This window comes from Coregonus clupeaformis, chromosome 5 (genome assembly GCF_020615455.1).
Source record: "Coregonus clupeaformis isolate EN_2021a chromosome 5, ASM2061545v1, whole genome shotgun sequence".
NCBI lineage: Eukaryota > Metazoa > Chordata > Actinopteri > Salmoniformes > Salmonidae > Coregonus > Coregonus clupeaformis.
This window is the reverse complement of record NC_059196.1, coordinates 9,624,593-9,647,426: the sequence shown is the minus strand read 5'-3', so window position 1 is coordinate 9,647,426 and position 22,834 is coordinate 9,624,593. Positions and strand designations below refer to the sequence as shown.

Below are 22,834 nucleotides of genomic sequence, written 5' to 3'. Positions count from 1 at the left end.
TTCTTCTGCATGTCAATTTTGGGAGGCCAGCCAGCCATTCTGACTACCTTAGTGGTAATAATGGTAGTATCCTCCGCTGTGCAGTCAATCATCTCTAAAATGAAGGCCACCACTTGCTCCCTTGACTCTATCCCTACATCCCTACTCAAAACCTGTTCATCTAGCCTGCTTATGTTTGTCCAGCCAGCGTCACTACCCTGATCAACAAGTCCCTGCTGACCGAAGAGGTACCATCGATCTTCAAAACAGCTGTAGTCACCCCCTTAATGAAGAAACCAAGTCTTGACCAGGCAATTGAATGCAAGTCTATTTATGAGTTGACATGTTATGCTTGACCTGCTCAGTTTTCCACCACAAAACACAAAAAATAGTAGAACCAGCTCATGATTGGACTATTAGATGTTTCTTTTGAAAAAATGTTTTGTAAATAAATACAACATGTATGCCCCTACACAGTTCTAATAAAATAAATCCTATAAAATAATTTTCTCTTACATTTCTCTGTACACTACACGAACTGAATTATCAGTTGACCAAATACATACTTCTCTGCTATTACATATTTGTTAATGAAGCTTATAAACAAATCAACCGAATAGAAAATATGGTAGGCTATTAACTTTACAAACTCCACCGTGAACGTTTTTGGAGCGTTCAACGTCCAAAGCATTCCTGAATAAGGATTCCGGAGTGTGTCTCGTTGTCACCACAGCAACAACGGGACGCCAAGCAATGCGCAATTGCCTGTAAACCGCCCGGATCTTTTTTCAGTCATATCCTAGTAGACTTTTTCCAAGTTGGCTTTGGCATATCGATGGTAGAGCAATTTTGCAGCAGAATAATGCCCCCAAAGAAGAATAAAGGGAAAAGTAATATCAATAAGTCAAAGACCAAAAAGATTAAAACAAATGAGGGTATGTTTTTTCGTCGTTCAGGGCTGCTTACTGTTACATTTTCGATTTAATATGTTTAATTTTCGTTATTTCATAAACCTTAGTTTGCCTGTTAGAAATAGAGCACACTTTTAACTGGGCTCTGCATATCTGAGGATTGTGTAATTCACTGTGTTCATGCAGGGGGAAATGAATTGGAGGAGAAGTACAGGCGAAGTGCATTGGATGTTACAGTTCTGAGGGACCATCTTGGTGAGAACACTACACTGCGTCCACTTCTCTAGAGCCCCTAAAATCCATCCATTAAAAGCAGAGCAGCTTCTCTAAAATGTAGGCTATTCTAGGGAAACCTTGGTATGTTTTTGCTCCAATCCTCAAATAAGTCAGTTAAATCAGCTCTACTCAAAATACATATATATTATTTTATCAATTCATGATAATCTGGAGATTAGAACAAATTAACTAGCCTGGGTGCCAGCCTGTTTCTGCTCTCTTGTCAACTTCTTATGAAATTGTGATGGCTTGACAATGACAGTGGAGAAGGCAAGAGCACAGACAGATCTTTTGACTAGGCTACCTATTGGGAGGTTAAAACACTAACTAAAATCTGTACATAGGGATCCCACAGCGCTTCTGATATTTACTGATTTCAGTATGAACAACTATGAATTGATTGAACAATAACTACTAAATGAATCTACACACTGATCAAATACATTCTCCATGTGTGACACGACAGCTCTGCGAGGGGATGTGGCACAGCAGGCCCAGTCCGTCAGTCATGACCTGAGATCTCGTATGCGGGACATGGAGCAGGAGCTCCACCATGAGAGACTGGACCGCAGAGACGTCAGTGCAGGTTGGTGGAAGGGAACAATCTCAAACACACACATTCACCTACGCGGATACGCACGCACACGCGCGCACACACACACACACACACACACACACACCAGGGAGTCCTTAAACAAGCATGTTTCAAAGGCCTACAATACCCATGCTGTCCATAAGTGCTCTATTATGATTCTATCCTTCTATCCTATTCGACAAGAACTGTTTGGGATCTTCAAACAGCTGCAAAGGAAGATTCTTTATTATGAACCTCTCGTCTTCTTTTGATATCATATTATCAAAGTTACTAAGGTTAAAGGGACTTTAGGGGTGTTTTTCAATATGCATACTACCGTGCTCCACACTCTCATGCTCCGAGTGCATTCTCCGACCAGAGTATGGAGAATGCATAAAACAATACATTTGAGAAGCACTCGCACTCCCCTTACTGTATTACCTCACGCTTCACCTCCCCATTCACTGAACCTTCTTCCAAGATGTACACAAAGCAAACGTTTTACTTCCTAATTATCAGCTAGATATGTGAATCGTAATAATCTAGCTAGTAATAATCTAACCTGTAATTTAAATGGATTTTTATTTGCATTTCATGTAATGGACATACACAAAATAGTCCAAATTAGTGAAGTGGAATTAAAAAAATTACTTGTTTCAAAAAATTCTAAAAAATAAATAACGGAAAAGTGGTGCGTGCATATGTATTCATCCCCTTTTCTGTGAAGCCCCTAAATAAGATCTGGTGCAACCAATTACCTTCAGAAGTCACATAATTAGTTAAATAAAGTCCACCTGTGTGCAATCTAAGTGTCACATGATCTGTCACATGATCTCAGTATATATACACACCTGTTCTGAAAGGCCCCAGAGTCTGCAACACCACTAAGCAAGGGGCACCACCAAGCAAGCGGCACCATGAAGACCAAGGAGCTCTCCAAACAGGTCAGGGACAAAGTTGTAGAGAAGTACAGATCAGGGTTGGGTTATAAACAACTATCAGAAACTTTGAACATCCCACGGAGCACCATTAAATCCATTATAAAAAAATTGAAAGAATATAGCACCACAACAAACCTGCCAAGAGAGGGCTTCCCACCTTAACTCACGGACCAGGCAAGGAGTGCATTATTCAGATAGGCAACAAAGAGACCAAAGATAACCCTGAAGGAGCTGCAAAGCTCCACAGCAGAGATTGGAGTATCTGTCCATAGGACCACTTTAAGCCGTACACTCCACAGAGCTAGGCTTTATGGAAGAGTGGCCAGAAAAAAGCCATTGCTTAAAGAAAGAAATAAGCAAACACGTTTGGTGTTTGCCAAAAGTAATGTGGGAGACTCCCCAAACATATGGAAGAAGGTACTCTGGTCAGATGAGACTAAAACTGAGCTTTTTGTCCATCAAGGAAAACGCTATGTCTGGCGCAAACCCAACACCTCCCATCCACGCTGTGGGGATGTTTTTCATCGGCAGGGACTGCAAAACTGGTCAGAATTGAAGGAATAATGGATGGCGCTAAATACAGGGAAATTCTTGAGGGAAACCTGTTTCAGTCTTCCAGAGATTTGAGACTGGGACGGAGGTTCACCTTCCAGCAGGACAATGACCCTAAACATACTGCTAAAGCAACACTCTAGTGGTTTAAGGGGAAATATTTAAATGTCTTGGAATGGCCTAGTCAAAGCCCAGACCTCAATCCAATTGAGAATCTGTGGTATGACTTAAAGATTGCTGTACACCAGCGGAACCCATCCAACTTGAAGGAGCTGGAGCAGTTTTGCTTTGAAGAATGGGCAAAATCCCAGTGGCTAGATGTGCCAAGCTTATAGAGACATACCCCAAGATACTTGCAGCTGTAATTGCTGCAAAAGGTGGCTCTACAAAGTATTGACTTTGGGGGGGTGAATAGTTATGCATGCTCAAGTTTTCTGTTTTTTTGTCTTATTTCTTGTTTGTTTCACAATAAAAAATATTTTGCATCTTCAAAGTGGTAGGCATGCTGTATAAATCAAATGATACAACCCCCCCAAAAATCCATTTTAATTCCAGGTTGTAAGGCAACAAAATAGGAAAAATGCCAAGGGGGGGATGAATACTTTCTCAAGTCACTGTAGCTAGCCAGTTAGCCCTATTGACTTGTTATGGGCTTGCGATCTACGGTACGTAGGCAGGTAAACATGCCAAAACTAACACAGCATGTATTTATTAAAGTATCAAGATAAAATATTGTAGTATTCAGTCAACATATGAGATGTGAATAGGCAACATTTCATTCCAAAGTCGGAGAGTATTTTCTCTCGCTTCAGCTCAAATAATGTCCGCCATTGATTTCAAGAAATGTTGCTTAATTTTTTATGTGGTTGCGTCATATTTCTTTGCATACTTTCTGTTGAAACTTGCATCGATATGTACAAACGTGCCCTCCGTGCTCCGTTTTCGCATACTTTGATTTGGACTCATACTCCGACCCTCCCGTGCTCCAATTTGCGAGCACGGTAGTATGCATTTTGAGAAACACCCTAGGTGTCTTGAAAAGCACTTAAAATAAAATGTAATTATTTATTATTATTAGGGTGCTCTTTAGGTAAAACTGTCATACCTTGCAGATCTCACCCGTCAGTATAAGACCATGCAAACAGACATGACAGTCAAAGTGAAAAAGCTGGGGGATGAGGCCATTTTGCTGCGAGAACAGCTTGGTAAGCTATTGCACACATGTAAGCTTCCTACAGTATATCCAGTTAATTCAAGCTGCAACAAGTGTTGTTTTAGTAAGAATCAGATACATTGTAAGTGATGACTGTTTGTGCGTAATGTGTGTGGGTGTCTGTCTGTGCTCAGCTCAGTGTCAGGAGGAGTTGAGGGCATTAAGGAAAGCGCATGAGCAGTTGCAGCAGGAGAAGGATGCCACAATAGCTGAATTACAAAACAAACTGGACAACATGGAGACCGACTATGAGAAGATTCTGCATGTGAGTGAACTGATTTCAGCTTATCAAAGAGGGCTTACGTTGTAACATCACAGGGAACGAGTATGAAAGGAATGCAAACACATTTGTCAGTTGCCTGAAGAAAATGAATGTCAGGCAATGATATTGATGCTGTGCATAACTTTTGCTACCACTGATTATATCTTCGATAACAATGTATGCTATATATGTGAAAACGTTTGAGAGAAAATAATATATGTACACTACCGGTCAAAAGTTTTAGAACACTTACTCATTCAAGGGTTTTTCTTTATTTTTTACTATTTTCTACATTGTAGAATAATAGTGAAGACATCAAAACTATGAAATAACACATATGGAATCATGTAGTAACCAAAAAAGTGTTAAACAAATCAACATATATTTTATATTTGAGATTCTTCAAATAGCCACCCTTTGCCTTGATGACAGCTTTGCACACTCTTGGCATTCTCTCAACCAGCTTCACCTGGAATGCTTTTCCAACAGTCTTGAAGGAGTTCCCACATATGCTGAGTTCCCACATATGTTGGCTGCTTTTCCTTCACTCTGCGATCCAACTCATCCCAAACCAACTACATTTGTTTGAGGTCGGGGGATTGTGGAGGCCAGGTCATCTGATGCAGCACTCCATCACTCTCCTTTTTGGTAAAATAGCCCTTACACAGCCTGGAGGTGTGTTGGGTCATTGTCCTATTGAAAAACAAATGATAGTCCCACCAAGCCCAAACAAGATGGGATGGCGTATCGCTGCAGAATGCTGTGGTAGCCATGCTGGTTAAGTGTGCCTTGAATTCTAAATAAATCACAGACAGTGTCACCAGCAAAGCACCCCCACACCATAACAACTCCTCCTCCATGCTTTACGGTGGGAAATACACATGCGGAGATTATCCGTTCACCCACACCGCGTCTCACAAAGACACAGCGGTTGGAACCAAAAGAGTCCAATTTGGACTCCAGACCAAAGGACACATTTCCACCAGTCTAATGTCCATTGCGCGTGTTTCTTGGCCCAAGCAAGTCTCTTCTTATTATTGGTGTCCTTTAGTAGTGGTTTCTTTGCAGCAATTCGACCATGAAGGCCTGATTCACACAGTCTTCTCTGAATAGTTGATGTTGAGATGTGTCTGTTACTTGAACTCTGTGAAGCATTTATTTGGGCTGCAATTTCTGAGGCTGGTAACTCTAATGAATTTATCCTCTGCAGCAGAGGAAACTCTGGGTCTTCCATTCCTGTGGTGGTCCTCATGAGAGCCAGTTTCATCATAGTGCTTGATGGTTTTTGCGACTGCACTTGAAGAAACTTTCAAAGTTCTTGAAATGTTAAATATTGATTGACCTTCATGTCTTAAAGTAATGATGGACTGTCGTTTCTCTTTGCTTATTTGAGCTGTTCTTGCCATAAAATGGACTTGGTCTTTTACCAAATAGGGCTATCTTCTGTATACCCCCCCCTACATTGTCAAAACACAACTGATTGGCTCAAATGCATTAAGAAGGAAATAAATTCCACAAATTAACTTTTAAGAAGGCACACCTGTTCATTGAAATGCATTCCAGGTGACTACCTCATGAAAATGGTTGAGAGAATGCCAAGAGTGTGCAAAGCTGTCATCAAGGCAAAGGGTGGCTATTTGAAGAATCTCAAATATAAAATATATTTTGATTTGTTGAAAATTTTTTGGGTTACTACATGATTCCATATGTGTTATTTCATAGTTTTGATGTCTTCACTATTATTCTACAATGTAAAAAATTGTAAAAATAAAGAAAAACCCTTGAATGAGTAGGTGTTCTAAAAGTTTTGACCGGTAGTGTATGTCTTGTTTTCTCTTCATGAGAATGATTCCCAGTGTGTTTCCCAAATGGCACTACTTGGCTCTGGTCAAAAGAAGGCAATATAATGCTATTTGGGACACACACCCTCTCTCTGATATAACAATTCTTGATTGACCCCTACCAGGACACTTTGGACAGTTTGACCTCCCACCTGGCTGATGCTCGACTGCGGTGGGAGGATGAGAGTACTGTTGTCCATCAGGAATACAAAGAGCTGCTCTCTGACTTTGGCTTGAACTCACTGGACATCTGAAAGGCTCTTATTATGTATCCAGGGCGCGTATGTGTCAAGCATCTCAGAGTTGGAGTGTTGATCTAGGATCAGTTTTCTATTTGAGATAATAACGAATAACATTACATGGACAGTGAGGACCTGATCCACATCAGCACTCCTACTCTGAGATGCTTGATACATATGGTAAAGTAAATAGATGGATTCCATGTGGATTTGTAGTCATACATACCGATAAGGAAAACCTCATTACAATAATGTAACAACCTGTGTATGAGAGTGTAATACCCAGTGTTTGGATTCATTTTGTTACTGTATCTTTCATGATGTATAATACTTCTTAAAATACATCTTAAATACATGCAGTTGTTTGATTTTCTTCCTATAGTTATTGTTGTATTGATGGTCATTCACAAAGATTACGTTTTTTATTCTTTGGGTGACACAAATTGTCATTTGAAACGATCCACAGTAACTTACATACTAACTCTCTAGCTAATGGCTATTTTTTGAGAGGGAAACAACTACTGTGCATTGATTGGCTTTTTTACTCTTACAACACATATTTATAGAAGTAAGGAAGTTAGTTAATGTATCGTACATTTCCACCATGGTGCATCTTCCAACTTTCCTGATAGTCATTCAGATATTTTATTGAGCACTACCTCTTCATGTCCACTAGATGTAGCCGGTCACTGCACAATTTAGCCTAGTTTTAGGCTCTTCCTGGTGAAAGATATGACTGCAGATTTGCTTCATAACTATTGCATTTGTGGCAATGCTGTTTAAAGCATTTACTTTTCAACCATGTTAAGACAAAACTAATTTCCAATTTTTCGAATCTCTGGTATGACTTGGAATCTAACCTCCAACATCAGGGCGGACACTAACCACAAGGCCATAGAGATGGTGTCAGTAGTTAGCCATACCCACTTAAAAGGTACTTGTAAAGGTTTGTGATGTTGTTTAGAATATAATAAGAATGCCATTACTTAAGCAGAGCTCTAGTGAAGATGATCCTAGTGTGAAGTAGGGATTTACTTACTGGCCATATGCTGAGTGGGCTAAAGGCCAAGTGGGACACAAGCAGGACAGCCAGAGGCCACAAAGGGAAATAAACAACAAGAAGCAAAAATACAGTAGATGCACATTACCTCTCTCGTACATTTCCATCACAGTTAAAAGGACACTGCGTATCATTGTCATTATGGGGTATTGTGTGTAGATTGATGAGGAAAAAATACTATTTAATCCATTTTAGAATAAGGCTGTAACGTAACAAAATGTGGAAAAAGTCAAGGGGTCTGAATACTTTCCGAAGGCACTGTATATATACAACAAAAATAAAACAATTAATCAAAAATAGGAAATGGGAAACCAAAAGGTACCAACAAATGATTAAAAGAGCCAAAAATCCATGGCCATTAAATATGATTTAGTGTAGCTAGATTAAACCTAATGTTCCCTGAGGGAGAAGGGATAAACATACTTAACTTCCAAGACTGTTAACTTGTGAGTCTTCTTCACAGACTAGTGCAGTTCTTTACTCTCATCTCTAATGTAATGAGTCATTTACTCTGGGATTAGGCTAATTTTGTGCTTACAACCAATGTAGTCTGAAATTCTGTCTGAGCTCCAACATTTGCTTCTTTAACCAGAAGTAGCACTTTCTCCACTGGAGCCTATAGGCGTCTCTGCTGCTTTATGCTTTTTTTCTTGTGCTTCCACGGCAGCTAATGATAAAACATACCCTAAATTCACTCCAATAAGAAGTATGAACCCAATTTAATTTGAGTAATGTGTATGTACACTCATTGCAATGAGTTTGTCGCTTTAGTGGTATAAAATCATACACAACTGAGACAATGTTTCTTGAGTGAATAGCAACTCCACAAGTAGACAGAAATCACCAGACTCTAGTCTTGGTCACATTCATGGGAAGGTTACATGAGCCCTATGACTTCACTGGTTCAAACAGTCAATTATCTGATTGTTGCAATACAGGATGTAATTCATGTCAATTAAGTGGCAGCCATATCTGCTGCAGACGCATAAAAATAACTGTTAGCGTCTGATGTAAACCTATGACGCAAACTTCAGCAAATAATACTGTGTGCTGATATTCCACTCCCATGATGATTTACTCCAATGGCTGTCAACAGTATGACATACAGGTTGCTGTCACTGTCTCACTATCTGAGATTACTAATCTGAGATTGTCTCCAGCTGATGAATCATAATACACCCCTGCTGTGATTGCCCATGAAAGCATCTCTGGGTTGTGTGTGTGTGTGTGCAAGCGTGCATATGTGTGTGTTTATGTGTGTGTGTACGTGTTTACACACGTGCATGTGCCCGTGTGTGTGTGTGTGTGTGTGTGTGTGTGTGTGTGTGTATGTCTCCCTGCTGAAATGTGCATATTTCTCCGGAGCAACATTTACGTGCAGGCTGATGTGTCTCACTGTCTCACACACAATCTGGCTGCTAGGCAATCAATGGTTCCCATTCGAGTGCCATCGATTATGGCAGGAATAAAGAGCAAGGGGACACAAGAAAGTAAATGAACCTCCATTTTATTTCTCTGAAAGATAAACAATGTCAAGATGTTTTGGTCAATATGTCCAACAACGTGTGTCTGGGAACAAAAGACAGCGATACAGACCCTGACAGCGTCTCACCTTGGTTAGAAACACTCATGAATACCACTCTTTATACACCACAATGGGTCATTGCATAGCATTGCCAGCAACTCAATAAACTCTTTACAATTTTTGTCGTATTTTGTGTCCCGCAAACCAGTTGCAAATGTTATTTGAATTTGCATTTGCACTTGCATCAATGAAATAAGAACCAAATCAGTGTCAATGACATCTGTTTTCATATATTATTTACCTTAAAAAAGCAGATGATCAGGAATGTACATAATAGGGATAAATTGCTATACAATAAGATATAACATGTACATTGGGGAGAACAAGTATTTGATACACTGCCGATTTTGCAGGTTTTCCTACTTACAAAGCATGTAGAGGTCTGTAATTTGTATCATAGGTACACTTCAACTGTGAGAGACGGAATCTAAAACAAAAAAACAGAAAATCACATTGTATGATTTTTAAGTAATTAATTTGCATTTTATTGCATGACATAAGTATTTGATCACCTACCAACCAGTAAGAATTCCAGCTCTCACAGACCTTTTAGTTTTTCTTTAAGAAGCCATCCTGTTCTCCACTCATTACCTGTATTAACTGCACCTGTTTGAACTCGTTACCTGTAAAAAAAGACACCTGTCCACACACTCAATCAAACAGACTCCAACCTCTCCACAATGGCCAAGACCAGAGAGCTGTGTAAGGACATCAGGGATAAAATTGTAGACCTGCACAAGGCTGGGATGGGCTACAGGACAATAGGCAAGCAGCTTGGTGAGAAGGCAACAACTGTTGGCGCAATTATTAGAAAATGGAAGAAGTTCAAGATGACGGTCAATCACCCTCGGTCTGGGGCTCCATGCAAGATCTCACCTCATGGGGCATCAATGATCATGAGGAAGGTGAGGGATCAGCCCAGAACTACACGGCAGGACCTGGTCAATGACCTGAAGAGAGCTGGGACCACAGTCTCAAAGAAAACCATTAGTAACACACTACACCGTCATGGATTAAAATCCTGCAGCGCACGCAAGGTCCCCCTGCTCAAGCCAGCGCATGTCCCGTCTGAAGTTTGCCAATGACCATCTGGATGATCCAGAGGAGGAATGGGAGAAGGTCATGTGGTCTGATGAGACAAAAATAGAGCTTTTTGGTCTAAACTCCATTCGCTGTGTTTGGAGGAAGAAGAAGGATGAGTACAACCCCAAGAACACCATCCCAACCGTGAAGCATGGAGGTGGAAACATCATTCTTTGGGGATGCTTTTCTGCAAAGGGGACAGGACGACTGCACCGTATTTAGGGGAGGATGGATGGGGCCATGTATCGTGAGATCTTGGCCAACAACCTCCTTCCCTCAGTAAGAGCATTGAAGATGGGTCATGGCTGGGTCTTCCAGCATGACAACGACCCGAAACACACAGCCAGGGCAACTAAGGAGTGGCTCTGTAAGAAGCATCTCAAGGTCCTGGAGTGGCCTAGCCAGTCTCCAGACCTGAACCCAATAGAAAATCTTTGGAGGGGAGCTGAAAGTCCGTATTGCCCAGCGAGACAGCCCCCGAAACCTGAAGGATCTGGAGAAGTTCTGTATGGAGGAGTGGGCCAAAATCCCTGCTGCGGTGTGTGCAAACCTGGTCAAGACCTACAGGAAACGTATGATCTCTGTAATTGCAAACAAAGGTTTCTGTACCAAATATTAAGTTCTGCTTTTCTGATGTATCAAATACTTATTAATTTATTTATTACTTATAAATTATTATAAATGTATTACTTAAAAATCATACAATGTGATTTTCTGGATTTCTGTTTTATATTCCGTATCTCACAGTTGAAGTGTACCTATGATAAAAATTACAGACCTCTACATGCTTTGTAAGTAGGAAAACCTGCAAAATCGGCAGTGTATCAAATACTTGTTCTCCCCACTGTATGTAGTTGGAGGATGAGACTTGATAGGCCTGATATTGTCTTCAATCAGATAATTGAAACTGAATGTTCTTATTTTGTGACAATCATTGGCCATATATTGTTGCTAAGATTGTGTAGCCTACTACGTTCTAAGCTTCGAACAGTCCTTTAGTTGGTTTCAAAATATATACTTACCGTACCCATACCTTGCCGTAATGCCCCTCCATTGCTACCCTGTCATCACACTCCATAGCCTCTCTTCCAATTCTCCCCTTCCCTATAACTACCAGACTGGGCATTTCACTGGTGCCTCCTATCTGACCTCGTCATTGATAAATACCCTGAAACCCAAGGCCGACCTGCTCATTAGGCAGCCACTTATGCCGGCAGATTGAAGAGGGCGGCATTTTCTGAGCTAAACTGACCAAGACGCACCTCCAACAACACATAAAACCTCAAATAATTCTGCCCCCAAATATTGACAATTTCTCTAAACCTGTCACGGTTCAGACAGACGACAAGAGGACCACAATTGCGTCACACCAGAAAGTTTATTTAAACTTAAGGGAAAAGGGGATGTAGGTGAGTGGAGGGCTCCAGGGGTTATCCCGTCCGATGTGCTGGGTCTGTGCCTCCCCCAGTGGCAGCGTGCGTCCGATGACGCCGGTGGTTGGTGGTCCAGAAGTCCTGGGGGAGGGAAACACAGACACAACGGGCGGAATGTAAAGGCAGCAGTACAGTTCAAGGGAAATCCAAAATACGTAGTAGCAAGGCAGAAGGCTGGTCAGAGTTACCGGGATTGAAGAGTAGTCAGGAGTCGTAATGGCAGAAGCAGGTCTGGATCTCCTGAGGCAGAAGAGTATCCAAAACCAGGCAGGTCCGGGGGTCACAAAACCAGGGTGAGCCAGAAGCGCGAGCAAACAGGTTCCGGGTGTGAGCTTTGCAGACGATCTGACACAGGAGAGCTGGAAAGACAGGGCTATAAATACTGGGAGAGGTTAGTGGGTAATGCAGCGCAGCTGGCAGAGTAATTAGAGCCGAGCAGAGCAGGGACAGGTGGAGCTAGTAGGCTGAGTGAGAGAGAGTGGTGAGCAGAGTGGAAACAACTTAAGGTGGTAACCCAGTGGAGTGAGAGGGCTCATGACAGAACCCCCAGGGACGGCCCCAGAAGTCCCAAGAGCAACACCACGCCGGGCGGGAGGAGGGGAGCCGGAGGAGGGCTAGAACTCCTCCGAACGGTCCGAGCGAACGTCTCATCCCCGGAGGAAGCCGGAGGGCCGTGGTCGGGAGATGGGACAGGGCCGAGACAGGATCAGGCACAGGACAGGAAGCCGGCGGGCAGGACGGTTAGGATCCCTCTGGGGCGGCCCCTCACATGGATTGCAGGTTGATCAGGATGCCGTTGGTGTGAAAGCGGTGATGAGAGTCCTATCCACAATCCGACTAGGGCACCCAGGTCCTTTCCTCAGGTCCATAGCCCTCCCAGTCAATGAGGTACTGGAGACCCCTACCCCCTCCGTCTGGACCGAAGCAGGCGGCGGAACGGTGTAAACCAGACCACCATCGACGAGCCGTGGAGGAGGAGGACAAGGCGCAGCAGGGACCAGCGGACTCCTGGGCACAGGCAGGGGGCTGCGCAATCCGGCTGGGGGCTGGCAGTGACATTGTGTTGGTTGCAGATGGGGGCAGGCTTGGACGAATTCCCAGGCATCCTTCCCTCAGAGAGGGCCACCAGAACCTCTGGGCGAGCAGGTTGTAAGTGCGGGTGGAGCCAGGGTGACAAGCTAGGCGGGAGTCATGTCCCCACTGAACGACCTGGGACCTCAGGTCTTCGGGGACAAAAAGGCGGTCAGCTGGGCAAGAGCTGGGACCTGGCTGGTTACGGAGAGCCTCCAGCACCTGTTCCTCAACAGCCCAGGTCAGAGCTGCAACGATGCAGGGACTTGGCAGAATCGACACAGGGTCCTTGGAGGGGTCAGGAGCGGAGTTAGTAGGTACTGGCCGAGGGGGTAGTGCGGCGGCAAGCAGGCAGGTTCGGTGGCAGTCCTCCCCCACTCCCTGATCACCCCGGTACAGTCGAGCTGAGGGTTGTGCCGGCGGAGCCATGGGTAACCCAGGATGAGGGGTTGGCCTGGAGAGGGGAGCAGGTGAAACTGGATAGTTTCTTGATGGTTTCCGGACAGACCCATCGAGACCGGGGCCGTGACATGAGTGACCGATCCGAGTAAGTGTCCGTCCAGTGCCCGGGCAGGAATAGGAGGTGTCAAACGGAGGTTCTCCAGTCCCAGTTGGCGTGCCAGCTTGATGTCCATTATGTTGGCTTCGGCGCCAGAATCCACCAGAGCAGCCAGGGTGTGAGTTGAGTCAGAGAGGCGGAGGTGAACTTGCAGCAGGGGTTTGCGGTCGGAGGACTGGATGGTCATTGAACTCAACCGGACTCCCCCTATGCCCGGTGAGCTTCGGCCCTTTAAAGGGCAGGTTACCACACGATGTCCGTACCTCCACAATAGAGACAGAGGTTTGAGGTGAAGCGTCGCTGGCGCTCTGCAGGAGTGAGAGAGGCTCGCCCAATCTCCATAGGCTCAGACTGATCAAGCTGACCTGGGTGAGTGGCAGTAGATGACAGGAGCCCAGTCGGATCTCTCCGAATGCCGGTAGTAGGTGGACCTTGGCGCCCCCTCTCACGGCCGGGTCTGTATCCCTCTGTCGATCCTGACAGTCAGTGCGATGGCTTCATCAAGAGTGGAAGGCAGTTCATGGGAGACCAACTCGTCCTTGATATGGTCAGCCAAACTATGGAAGAACGCGTCCACCAACGATGGTGTGTTCCAAGAACTTCTTTGCTAGCCAGGGTTCGGAAGTCGATGGAATGGTCTGCGACTGTAGTCTGCCTTGTCGAATACTGAACAGTTCACGAGACGCCTCTGCGGTTGGTGAATCCAGGTCAAACACCTTCAGCATCTCCTCAGCAAACAGGTCGAAGGTTGCACATGCGGGGGTTTGACGTTCGGAACTCTGCTGTTCCCCAGAGTCGAGCTCGGCCCGTCAGGTGAGTGATGGCATACCCAACTCTAGCCCCCTCCGTGGCGAAGGTCCTTGGCTGCAAGGAGAACTGAAGTCGAAGCTAGTCAGGAATGGCCGGACCTGGGTTGAATCGCCGTTGAACGCTCCGGGGTTTCCAATCTTGGGTTCCGGAGCAGCGGCTGCAATGCCGGGGCAGGTAACTCGGGGCAGGGCTGGGTGGGCAGACTGGCTGGGGTCAGGTTGGTGAGGAGTTGAATGATCATGGCGAGTTGTTGTTGCTGCTGCTGGGACTGCTGCTGGTGCTGCTGGAACTGCTGATGCTGTTGGTGGCCGACCACCTGAAGGAGAGGAGATGACGCCGCTCATGCGGCCTAGCTCTCTCTCAGTGTGTTCCCAGGCGTAGCATGGCGGGGTGGGTTGCTCAGGCTCTTCGGTTTCCATGTCGGGGAAGTGTCGCTGAGTCCATGATGGTCAGATCGTACTGTCACGGTTCAGACAGACGACAAGAGGACCACAATTGCGTCACACAGAAAGTTTATTTAAACTAAAGGGGAAAGGGATGTAGGGGAGTGAGTGAGGGCTCCAGGGGTTATCCCGTCCGATGTGCTGGGTCTGTGCCTCCCCCCAGTGGCAGCGATGCGTCCGATGACGCGTGGTTGGTGGTCCAGAAGTCCTGGGGGAGGAAACACAGACACAACGGGCGGAATGGAAACCAGGCAGCAGTACAGTTCAAGGGAAATCCAAAATACGTAGTAGCAAGGCAGAAGGCTGGTGAGTTACCGGGATTGAAGAGTAGTCAGGAGTCGTAATGGCAGAAGCAGGTCTGGATCTCCTGAGGCAGAAAGAGTATCCCAAAACCAGGCAGGTCCGGGGTCACAAAACCAGGGTGAGCCAGAAGCGCGAGCAAACAGGTTCCGGGTGTGAGCTTTGCAGACGATCTGACACAGGAGAGCTGAAAGACAGGGCTATAAATACTGGGAGAGGTTAGTGGGTAATGCAGCGCAGCTGGCAGAGTAATTAGAGCCGAGCAGAGCAGGGACAGGTGGAGCTAGTAGGCTGAGTAGAGAGAGAGTGGTGAGCAGAGTGGAAACAACTTAAGGTGGTAACCCAGTGGAGTGAGAGGGCTCATGACAAAACCAGTGGCATATGGGCTTTTTATGTGATCTCTGATGCCGCCCTGTGATAAGCAGTGCCCACTTTGTCAAAGGCAGGGGCCCAAAATATTTAGCTTGTCCATTCCCAGCGCACTTCTCCAGGGTGGTGTTGGAGAGACGCATCTCTGCCACGTTCCACCAATGTTCTGTCAAATAAATCATGTAACATAAATCATGTAGCAGATATACAGTGGGGGAAAAAGTATTTAGTCAGCCACTAATTGTGCAAGTTCTCCCACTTAAAAAGATGAGAGAGGCCTGTAATTTTCATCATAGGTACACGTCAACTATGACAGACAAATTGAGATTTTTTTTCTCCAGAAAATCACATTGTAGGATTTTTTATGAATTTATTTGCAAATGATGGTGGAAAATTAGTATTTGGTCACCTACAAACAAGCAAGATTTCTGGCTCTCACAGACCTGTAACTTCTTCTTTAAGAGGCTCCTCTGTCCTCCACTCGTTACCTGTATTAATGGCACCTGTTTGAACTTGTTATCAGTATAAAAGACACCTGTCCACAACCTCAAACAGTCACACTCCAAACTCCACTATGGCCAAGACCAAAGAGCTGTCAAAGGACACCAGAAACAAAATTGTAGACCTGCACCAGGCTGGGAAGACTGAATCTGCAATAGGTAAGCAGCTTGGTTTGAAGAAATCAACTGTGGGAGCAATTATTAGGAAATGGAAGACATACAAGACCACTGATAATCTCCCTCGATCTGGGGCTCCACGCAAGATCTCACCCCGTGGGGTCAAAATGATCACAAGAACAGTGAGCAAAAATCCCAGAACCACACGGGGGGACCTAGTGAATGACCTGCAGAGAGCTGGGACCAAAGTAACAAAGCCTACCATCAGTAACACACTACGCCGCCAGGGACTCAAATCCTGCAGTGCCAGACGTGTCCCCCTGCTTAAGCCAGTACATGTCCAGGCCCGTCTGAAGTTTGCTAGAATGCATTTGGATGATCCAATAGAGGATTGGGAGAATGTCATATGGTCAGATGAAACCAAAATAGAACTTTTTGGTAAAAACTCAACTCGTTATGTTTGGAGGACAAAGAATGCTGAGTTGCATCCAAAGAACACCATACCTACTGTGAAGCATGGGGGTGGAAACATCATGCTTTGGGGCTGTTTTTCTGCAAAGGGACCAGGACGACTGATCCGTGTAAAGGAAAGAATGAATGGGGCCATGTATCGTGAGATTTTGAGTGAAAACCTCCTTCCATCAGCAAGGGCATTGAAGATGAAACGTGGCTGGTTCTTTCAGCATGACAATGATCCCAAACACACCGCCCGGGCAACGAAGGAGTGGCTTCATAAGAAGCATTTCAAGGTCCTGGAGTGGCCTAGCCAGTCTCCAGATCTCAACCCCATAGAAAATCTTTGGAGGGAGTTGAAAGTCTGTGTTGCCCAGCGACAGCCCCAAAACATCACTGCTCTAGAGGAGATCTGCATGGAGGAATGGGCCAAAATACCAGCAACAGTGTGTGAAAACCTTGTGAAGACTTACAGAAAAATGTTTGACCTGTGTCATTGCCAACAAAGGGTATATAACAAAGTATTGAGAAACTTTTTGTTATTGACCAAATACTTATTTTCCACCATAATTTGCAAATAATTTCATAAAAAATCCTACAATGTGATTTTCTGGAAAAAAAATTCTCATTTTGTCTGTCATAGTTGACGTGTACCTATGATGAAAATTACAGGCCTCTCTCATCTTTTTAAGTGGGAGAACTTGCACAATTGGTGGCTGACTAAATACTTTTTTCCCCCACTGTATACTGAACAAAAATATAAATGTAGCATGTAAAAGATCTCAGAAATGTTCCATATCCACAAAAAGCTTATTTCTCTCAAATGTTGTGCACAATTTAGTTTACATACCTGTTAGTGAGCATTTCTCCTTTGCCAAGATAATCCATCCACCTGACAGGTGTGGCATATCAAGAAGCTGATTAAATAGCATGATCATTACACAGGTGCATCTTGTGCTGGGGACAATAAAAGGCCGAATAATTTCTGCACAAACTGTCAGAAACGATCTCAGGGAAGCTCATCTGCGTGCTCGTCGTTCTCACCAGGGTCTTGACCTGACTGCAGTTTGGCGTCGTAACCGACTTCAGTGGGGAAATGCTCACCTTCGATGGCCACTGGCACGCTGGAGAAGTGTGCTCTTCACGGACGAACCCCGGTTTCAACTGTACCGGGTAGATGGCAGTCGTATGGGTGAGCGGTTTGCTAATGTTAGCGTTGTGAACAGAGTACCCCATGGTGGCGGTGGGGTTATGGTATGGGCAGGCATAAGCTACGGACAATGAACACAATTGCATTTTATCGATGGCAAATTGAATGCACAGAGATACCGTGACGAGATCCTGAGGCCCATTGTCAGGCCATTCATCCGCCACCATCACCTCATGTTTCAGCATGATAATGTCACGACTGCCGAGGCTGCCTCCCCTCCTTGTTCGGGCAGGTTTCGGCGTTCGTCGTCACCGGCTTACTAGCCACTGCCGCTCCATATATCATCATTCCATTTGTCTTGTCTTGTCAATTACACACACCTGGTTCATATCCCCTCATTAGTCAGTGTATAAGTGTTATCTCTGCCCCTTTGTCCTTGTGGTTGATTGTTTTATGTGAAGATGAGTGTAGCTCGGTTGAGCTATTCGTACTTTGTATTGCCGGGGTTATTTCTCCCTGTGTGCCAGTATTGTGTTCCAGTGCGCCTTTATTACGCCCTGTGCTGTTGACGCTATCTAGCGTAACTGTGTACTACGGAATAAACTCTGTATTCTGTGATTTACCCTCCTGCGCCTGACTCCTTCAAATCACACTCTCACAGATAATGCATGGTCCCATGTGCCAAGGATCTGTACATAATTCCTGGAAGCTGAAAATGTCCCAGTTCTTTTTAGGTACCTGTAACCAACAGATGCATATCTGTATTCCCAGTCATGTGAAATCCATAGATTAGGGCCTAATTTATTTATTTCAATCGACTGATTTCCTTGTATGATCTGTAACTCAGTAAAGTCTTTGAAATTGTTGCATGTTGCATTTATAGTAGTATAAGGTAGAAAGAGTATGTGGCCTTTTCTGTAGCCTACAGGCTGGAGATAAAAATTATGACAATGTAATGAGACAGACACTCTTTACATCATGAAGGTTCCTCCGATCAAATAGCCTAACCTAAATGGCGCCCAATGAAATAAAAAATGTGCTGACATGTTAACAAGCAACATATCCTAAAAACAGGACAGGTCAAAGTAAAATGGAAAATATAGAATGGATAATCAGGCTACTCAGAACTGCTGTCCGGGAGTTTCACCCCGTGGGCTAAATTGTCATGATCAGCGGCTTCAAGTTTGAATCCGTAAATTTTTGACGGGCTGATCATAGTGAAAATGAAAATTCTTCTGCATTTCCTACTGTGTAAACACATAGCAGAGAGGCTCAGGATAACTCCTTATAAAGTTGGGAGGCTGATATTCAGAACTTAAATAGACAAATTGATTAGTCACAGGAATGTGGACTAATAAAGCGGTGGGCCTAACACATGGATGGGCATTCATAAAATGCCATTGCAGGCAGACGTCTTTTTCTGGTCCTATCTGGACCAGACTTATTTTTTTGGCGCAGTCCAGACCGGCCTTGATTTCCACATCCACGGACATTGGTTTTTGGTCCGGTCTGGACCAGCCTTGATTTGGCCCAAACATAGACGTCTATGTTTGGTTCAGATTTGGTGCGGTCCGGACCGACCTTGATTTCAACGTCCACGGACACTGATTTTTGGTCTCACTGATTTTTGGTCTGGTCCAAATCTGAACCAATCATAGACCTCTATGTTTTGTTCAGATTGGCCTTGATTTGGTCCAAACATAGATGCCTATAAATGATGTCTTTTCAACTTTAATTCAGAACCGAAAATGAACCTGATTTCAACGTACGGAAAAAACATATTTTCACCTTTCATTCAGAACCTAAATTGAACCAGTCTGGCCTAGGGCGGCAGAACGGTCAGCACTGGCCTTGCTGAAACCCTTATAATCATTCATACACATATTAAGCTTAAATAAACGAAATCCATCCAGATTCTATACAGTTCCCTAGATTAAGACTAAGAGCCAGACAATCTTCATTACAGGAAACAGTATTGAGTTTTTGGGCAAAACCCAGTATCATCCCCATCCTATCCAGAGAGAATTATATTGCCTCATTCAAATCAGAATGGGTTCCAACTTCCAAGGAGAGGCCAGGGGAGTCACACACAGACAGCAGGCCTTTAGTTTTCATCCATTTGATACATTTCTGCATCTCCGAGGCTGCTGGATGGTGATCTACTTTATTTAGGGTGTGCTAGCAGCAGAGATCGCAGGGGATTAGAAGTCTATCTCACGTGTTGGTAGGTTATGCAATGCCAACTTTAGTACAAATGGGGATCTGGGCCAGTCTTCATAAAGTGTATCAGAGTATGGGTGCTGATCTAGGATCAGATTTGCCTTTTAGATCATAATGAATAAGACTACATGGTGAGGGGGGCCCTGATCCTAGATCAGCACTCCTACTCTGAGACATCTTATGAATACAGGCCCTTATGAATACGCTAGACATGAAGATGTCTAGCGAGACATCTTCATGAAGAGAGAAGAGGAGAGGGAGAACTGGGGTTGGGTAACAGTATAAATAAGTTGTAGCCAGGTCTGAGGTGTCAGCTCTGCAGTCATGGATAGAGATAGAGATAGAAAAAACCCATTGAGGAAATGCAGACTGATTGAGTTGTGAATAGGGTTGCAAAGCTACCGGTAATTTGCCAAAGGTACCGGAATCTTCAATAATTTGGATAATTAACAGAAAATCTATGGCAATATATCGCAACTTTGGTAATTTATACTTGATAAATTATATATAGTATTATTTTTTATAGCTGTATTCATATTGTCCATGGGTTTCTAGTAGATAGACCATATGGTTCAAGAGAAAATAGCCTAATTAATGAAAAAAGAATCTAATCAACAATGGCATTATTTTCAATTACCTCTGCAACTCGTCCAACTATTTACTTTTTTCACAACTGCCACCAGTTTGACGCCAACAAATTGACAACAAATACATATTGACATATTTATTTTACTATGTGTGTAAAAAAATATAAAGGATATTTCATGCTGAAACCCTCATATTAAATAGTATTCAGTAAGTTGATGGTTTATATTTAGGATAATGTTTTACAGCTATATCATTCTGTGTTTTATTTTAAAATTCTTATTTAATTATTTCATATATTTTATATGTGATAAGGCCAGAGAGAGGGCCAGAGATAATTACAGACACCTGTGATAATCTGTAGTACCCAAAAGGGCCACTAGATGTTTTGTGATAGATTACATAAAATTCTTGAAAGATACCAACATTCTGGTAGTTTACTGGTAAACTTAGAAAGTTTCCAGTAATATTCCCTACCTTTGCAAGCCTAGTTGTTAACCTAATCTCATTAGCTTTAAGGAAGAGATCTATATTCACATGCCCCACACTATTTAGTGTAAGCTTGTACTTGAGAAGCTTGAGTAAGAAGCAGCGTGCCCCTTTTGTTGTAACATTTGCACTTGTAGAATCTTTACTTTGCCTTTTAGATCATAATTAACAAGATTATATCTTATCCTAGATTAGCACTACTATTCGCTTTGTGAATAGGGGCCCAGGTTTGACTTTGTCAGCCTTGGAAAATGCAATTAAGATGAAGATCTTAAGATCACTTTATTGGTCAATTGCACACAAGGTCCAACCGAAATTTGACTTCCGCTTTTAACCCAACCCCTCCGAAAGATACACATATATACATACAGTGGCTTGCGAAAGTGTTCACCCCCCTTGGCATTTTTCCTATTTTGTTGCCTTACAACCTGGAATTAAAATTGATTTTTGGGGGGGGGTTGTATCATTTGATTTACACAACATGCCTACTACTTTGAAGATGCAAAATATTTTCTATTGTGAAACAAACAAGAAATAAGACAAAAAAACAGAACTTGATCATGTATAACTATTCACCCCCTTCCCCCCCAAAGTCAATACTTTGTAGCAATTAGAGCTGCAAGTCTCTTGGGGTATGTCTATCAGCTTGGCACATCTAGCCACTGGGATTTTTGCCCATTCTTCAAGGCAAAACTGCTCCAGCTCCTTCAAGTTGGATGGGTTCCGCTGGTGTACAGCAATCTTTAAGTCATACCACAGATTCTCAGTTGGATTGAGGTCTGGGCTTTGACTAGGCCATTCCAAGACATTTAAATCGTTCCCCTTAAACCACTAGAGTGTTGCTTTAGCTGTATGCTTAGGGTCATTGTCCTGCTGGAAGGTGAACCTCCGTCCCAGTCTCTAATCTCTGGAAGACTGAAACAGGTTTCCCTCAAGAATTCCTTCAATTCTGACCAATTTCCCAGTCCCTGCTGATGAAAAACATCCCCACAGCATGATGCTGCCACCACCATGCTTCACTGTGGGGATGGTGTTCTCGGGGTGATGAGAGGTGTTGGGTTTGCGCCAGACATAGCATTTTCCTTGATGGTGCAAAAAGCGTAATTTTAGTCTCATCTGATCAGAGTACCTTCTTTCATATGTTTGGGGAGTCTCCCACATGCCTTTTGGCGAACACCAAACGTGTTTGCTTATTTTTTTCTTTAAGCAATGGCTTTTTTTCTGGCCACTCTTCCGTAAAGCCCAGTTCTGTGGAGTGTACGGCTTAAAGTGGTCCTATGGACAGATACACCAATCTCTGCTGTGGAGCTTTGCAGTTCCTTCAGGGTTATCTTTGGTCTCTTTGTTGCCTCTCTGATTAATGCCCTCCTTGCCTGGTCCGTGAGTTTTGGTGGGCGGCCCTCTCTTGGCAGGTTTGTTGTGGTGCTATATTCTTTTAAAAAATGTAATAATGGATTTAATGGTGCTCCGTGGGATGTTCAAAGTTTCTGATGTTTTTTTATAACCCAACCCTGATCTGTACTTCTCCACAACTTTGTCCCTGACCTGTTTGGAGAGCTCCTTGGTCTTCATGGTGCCACTTGCTTGGTGGTGCCCCTTGCTTAGTGGTGTTGCAGACTCAGGTGTATATATACTGAGATCATGTGACAGATCATGTGACACTTAGATTGCACACAGGTGGACTTTATTTAACTAATTATGTGACTTCTGAAGGTAATTGGTTGCACCAGATCTTAATTAGGGGCTTCATAGCAAAGGGGGTGAATACATATGCACACACCACTTTTCTGATGTTTATTTTTTCGAATTTTTTAAAACT

General features: G+C 43.7%; 1 protein-coding gene across 1 annotated transcript; it reads left to right on the top strand.

The window, feature by feature from the left end:
- Positions 1 to 724: 724 nt before the first annotated feature.
- On the top strand, positions 725 to 7,069 carry ccdc153 (coiled-coil domain containing 153). Its single transcript, XM_041877006.2, has 6 exons — positions 725 to 914; positions 1,077 to 1,145; positions 1,633 to 1,752; positions 4,346 to 4,438; positions 4,581 to 4,711; positions 6,675 to 7,069. Exons 1-6 carry the CDS (start codon positions 815 to 817, stop codon positions 6,801 to 6,803), a joined length of 642 nt encoding a protein of 213 aa, XP_041732940.2. The 5' UTR covers positions 725 to 814; the 3' UTR covers positions 6,804 to 7,069.
- Positions 7,070 to 22,834: the final 15,765 nt, after the last annotated feature.

Bases quoted from the DNA above. Each gene is read 5' to 3' on its own strand.
- ccdc153 (XM_041877006.2), top strand. From the start codon at position 815: ATGGTAGAGCAATTTTGCAGCAGAATAATGCCCCCAAAGAAGAATAAA. The intron at 915-1,076 runs GTATGTTTTTTC...GTGTTCATGCAG, and splicing joins AAAGATTAAAACAAATGAGG to GGGGAAATGAATTGGAGGAG. The intron at 4,712-6,674 runs GTGAGTGAACTG...GACCCCTACCAG, and splicing joins ACTATGAGAAGATTCTGCAT to GACACTTTGGACAGTTTGAC.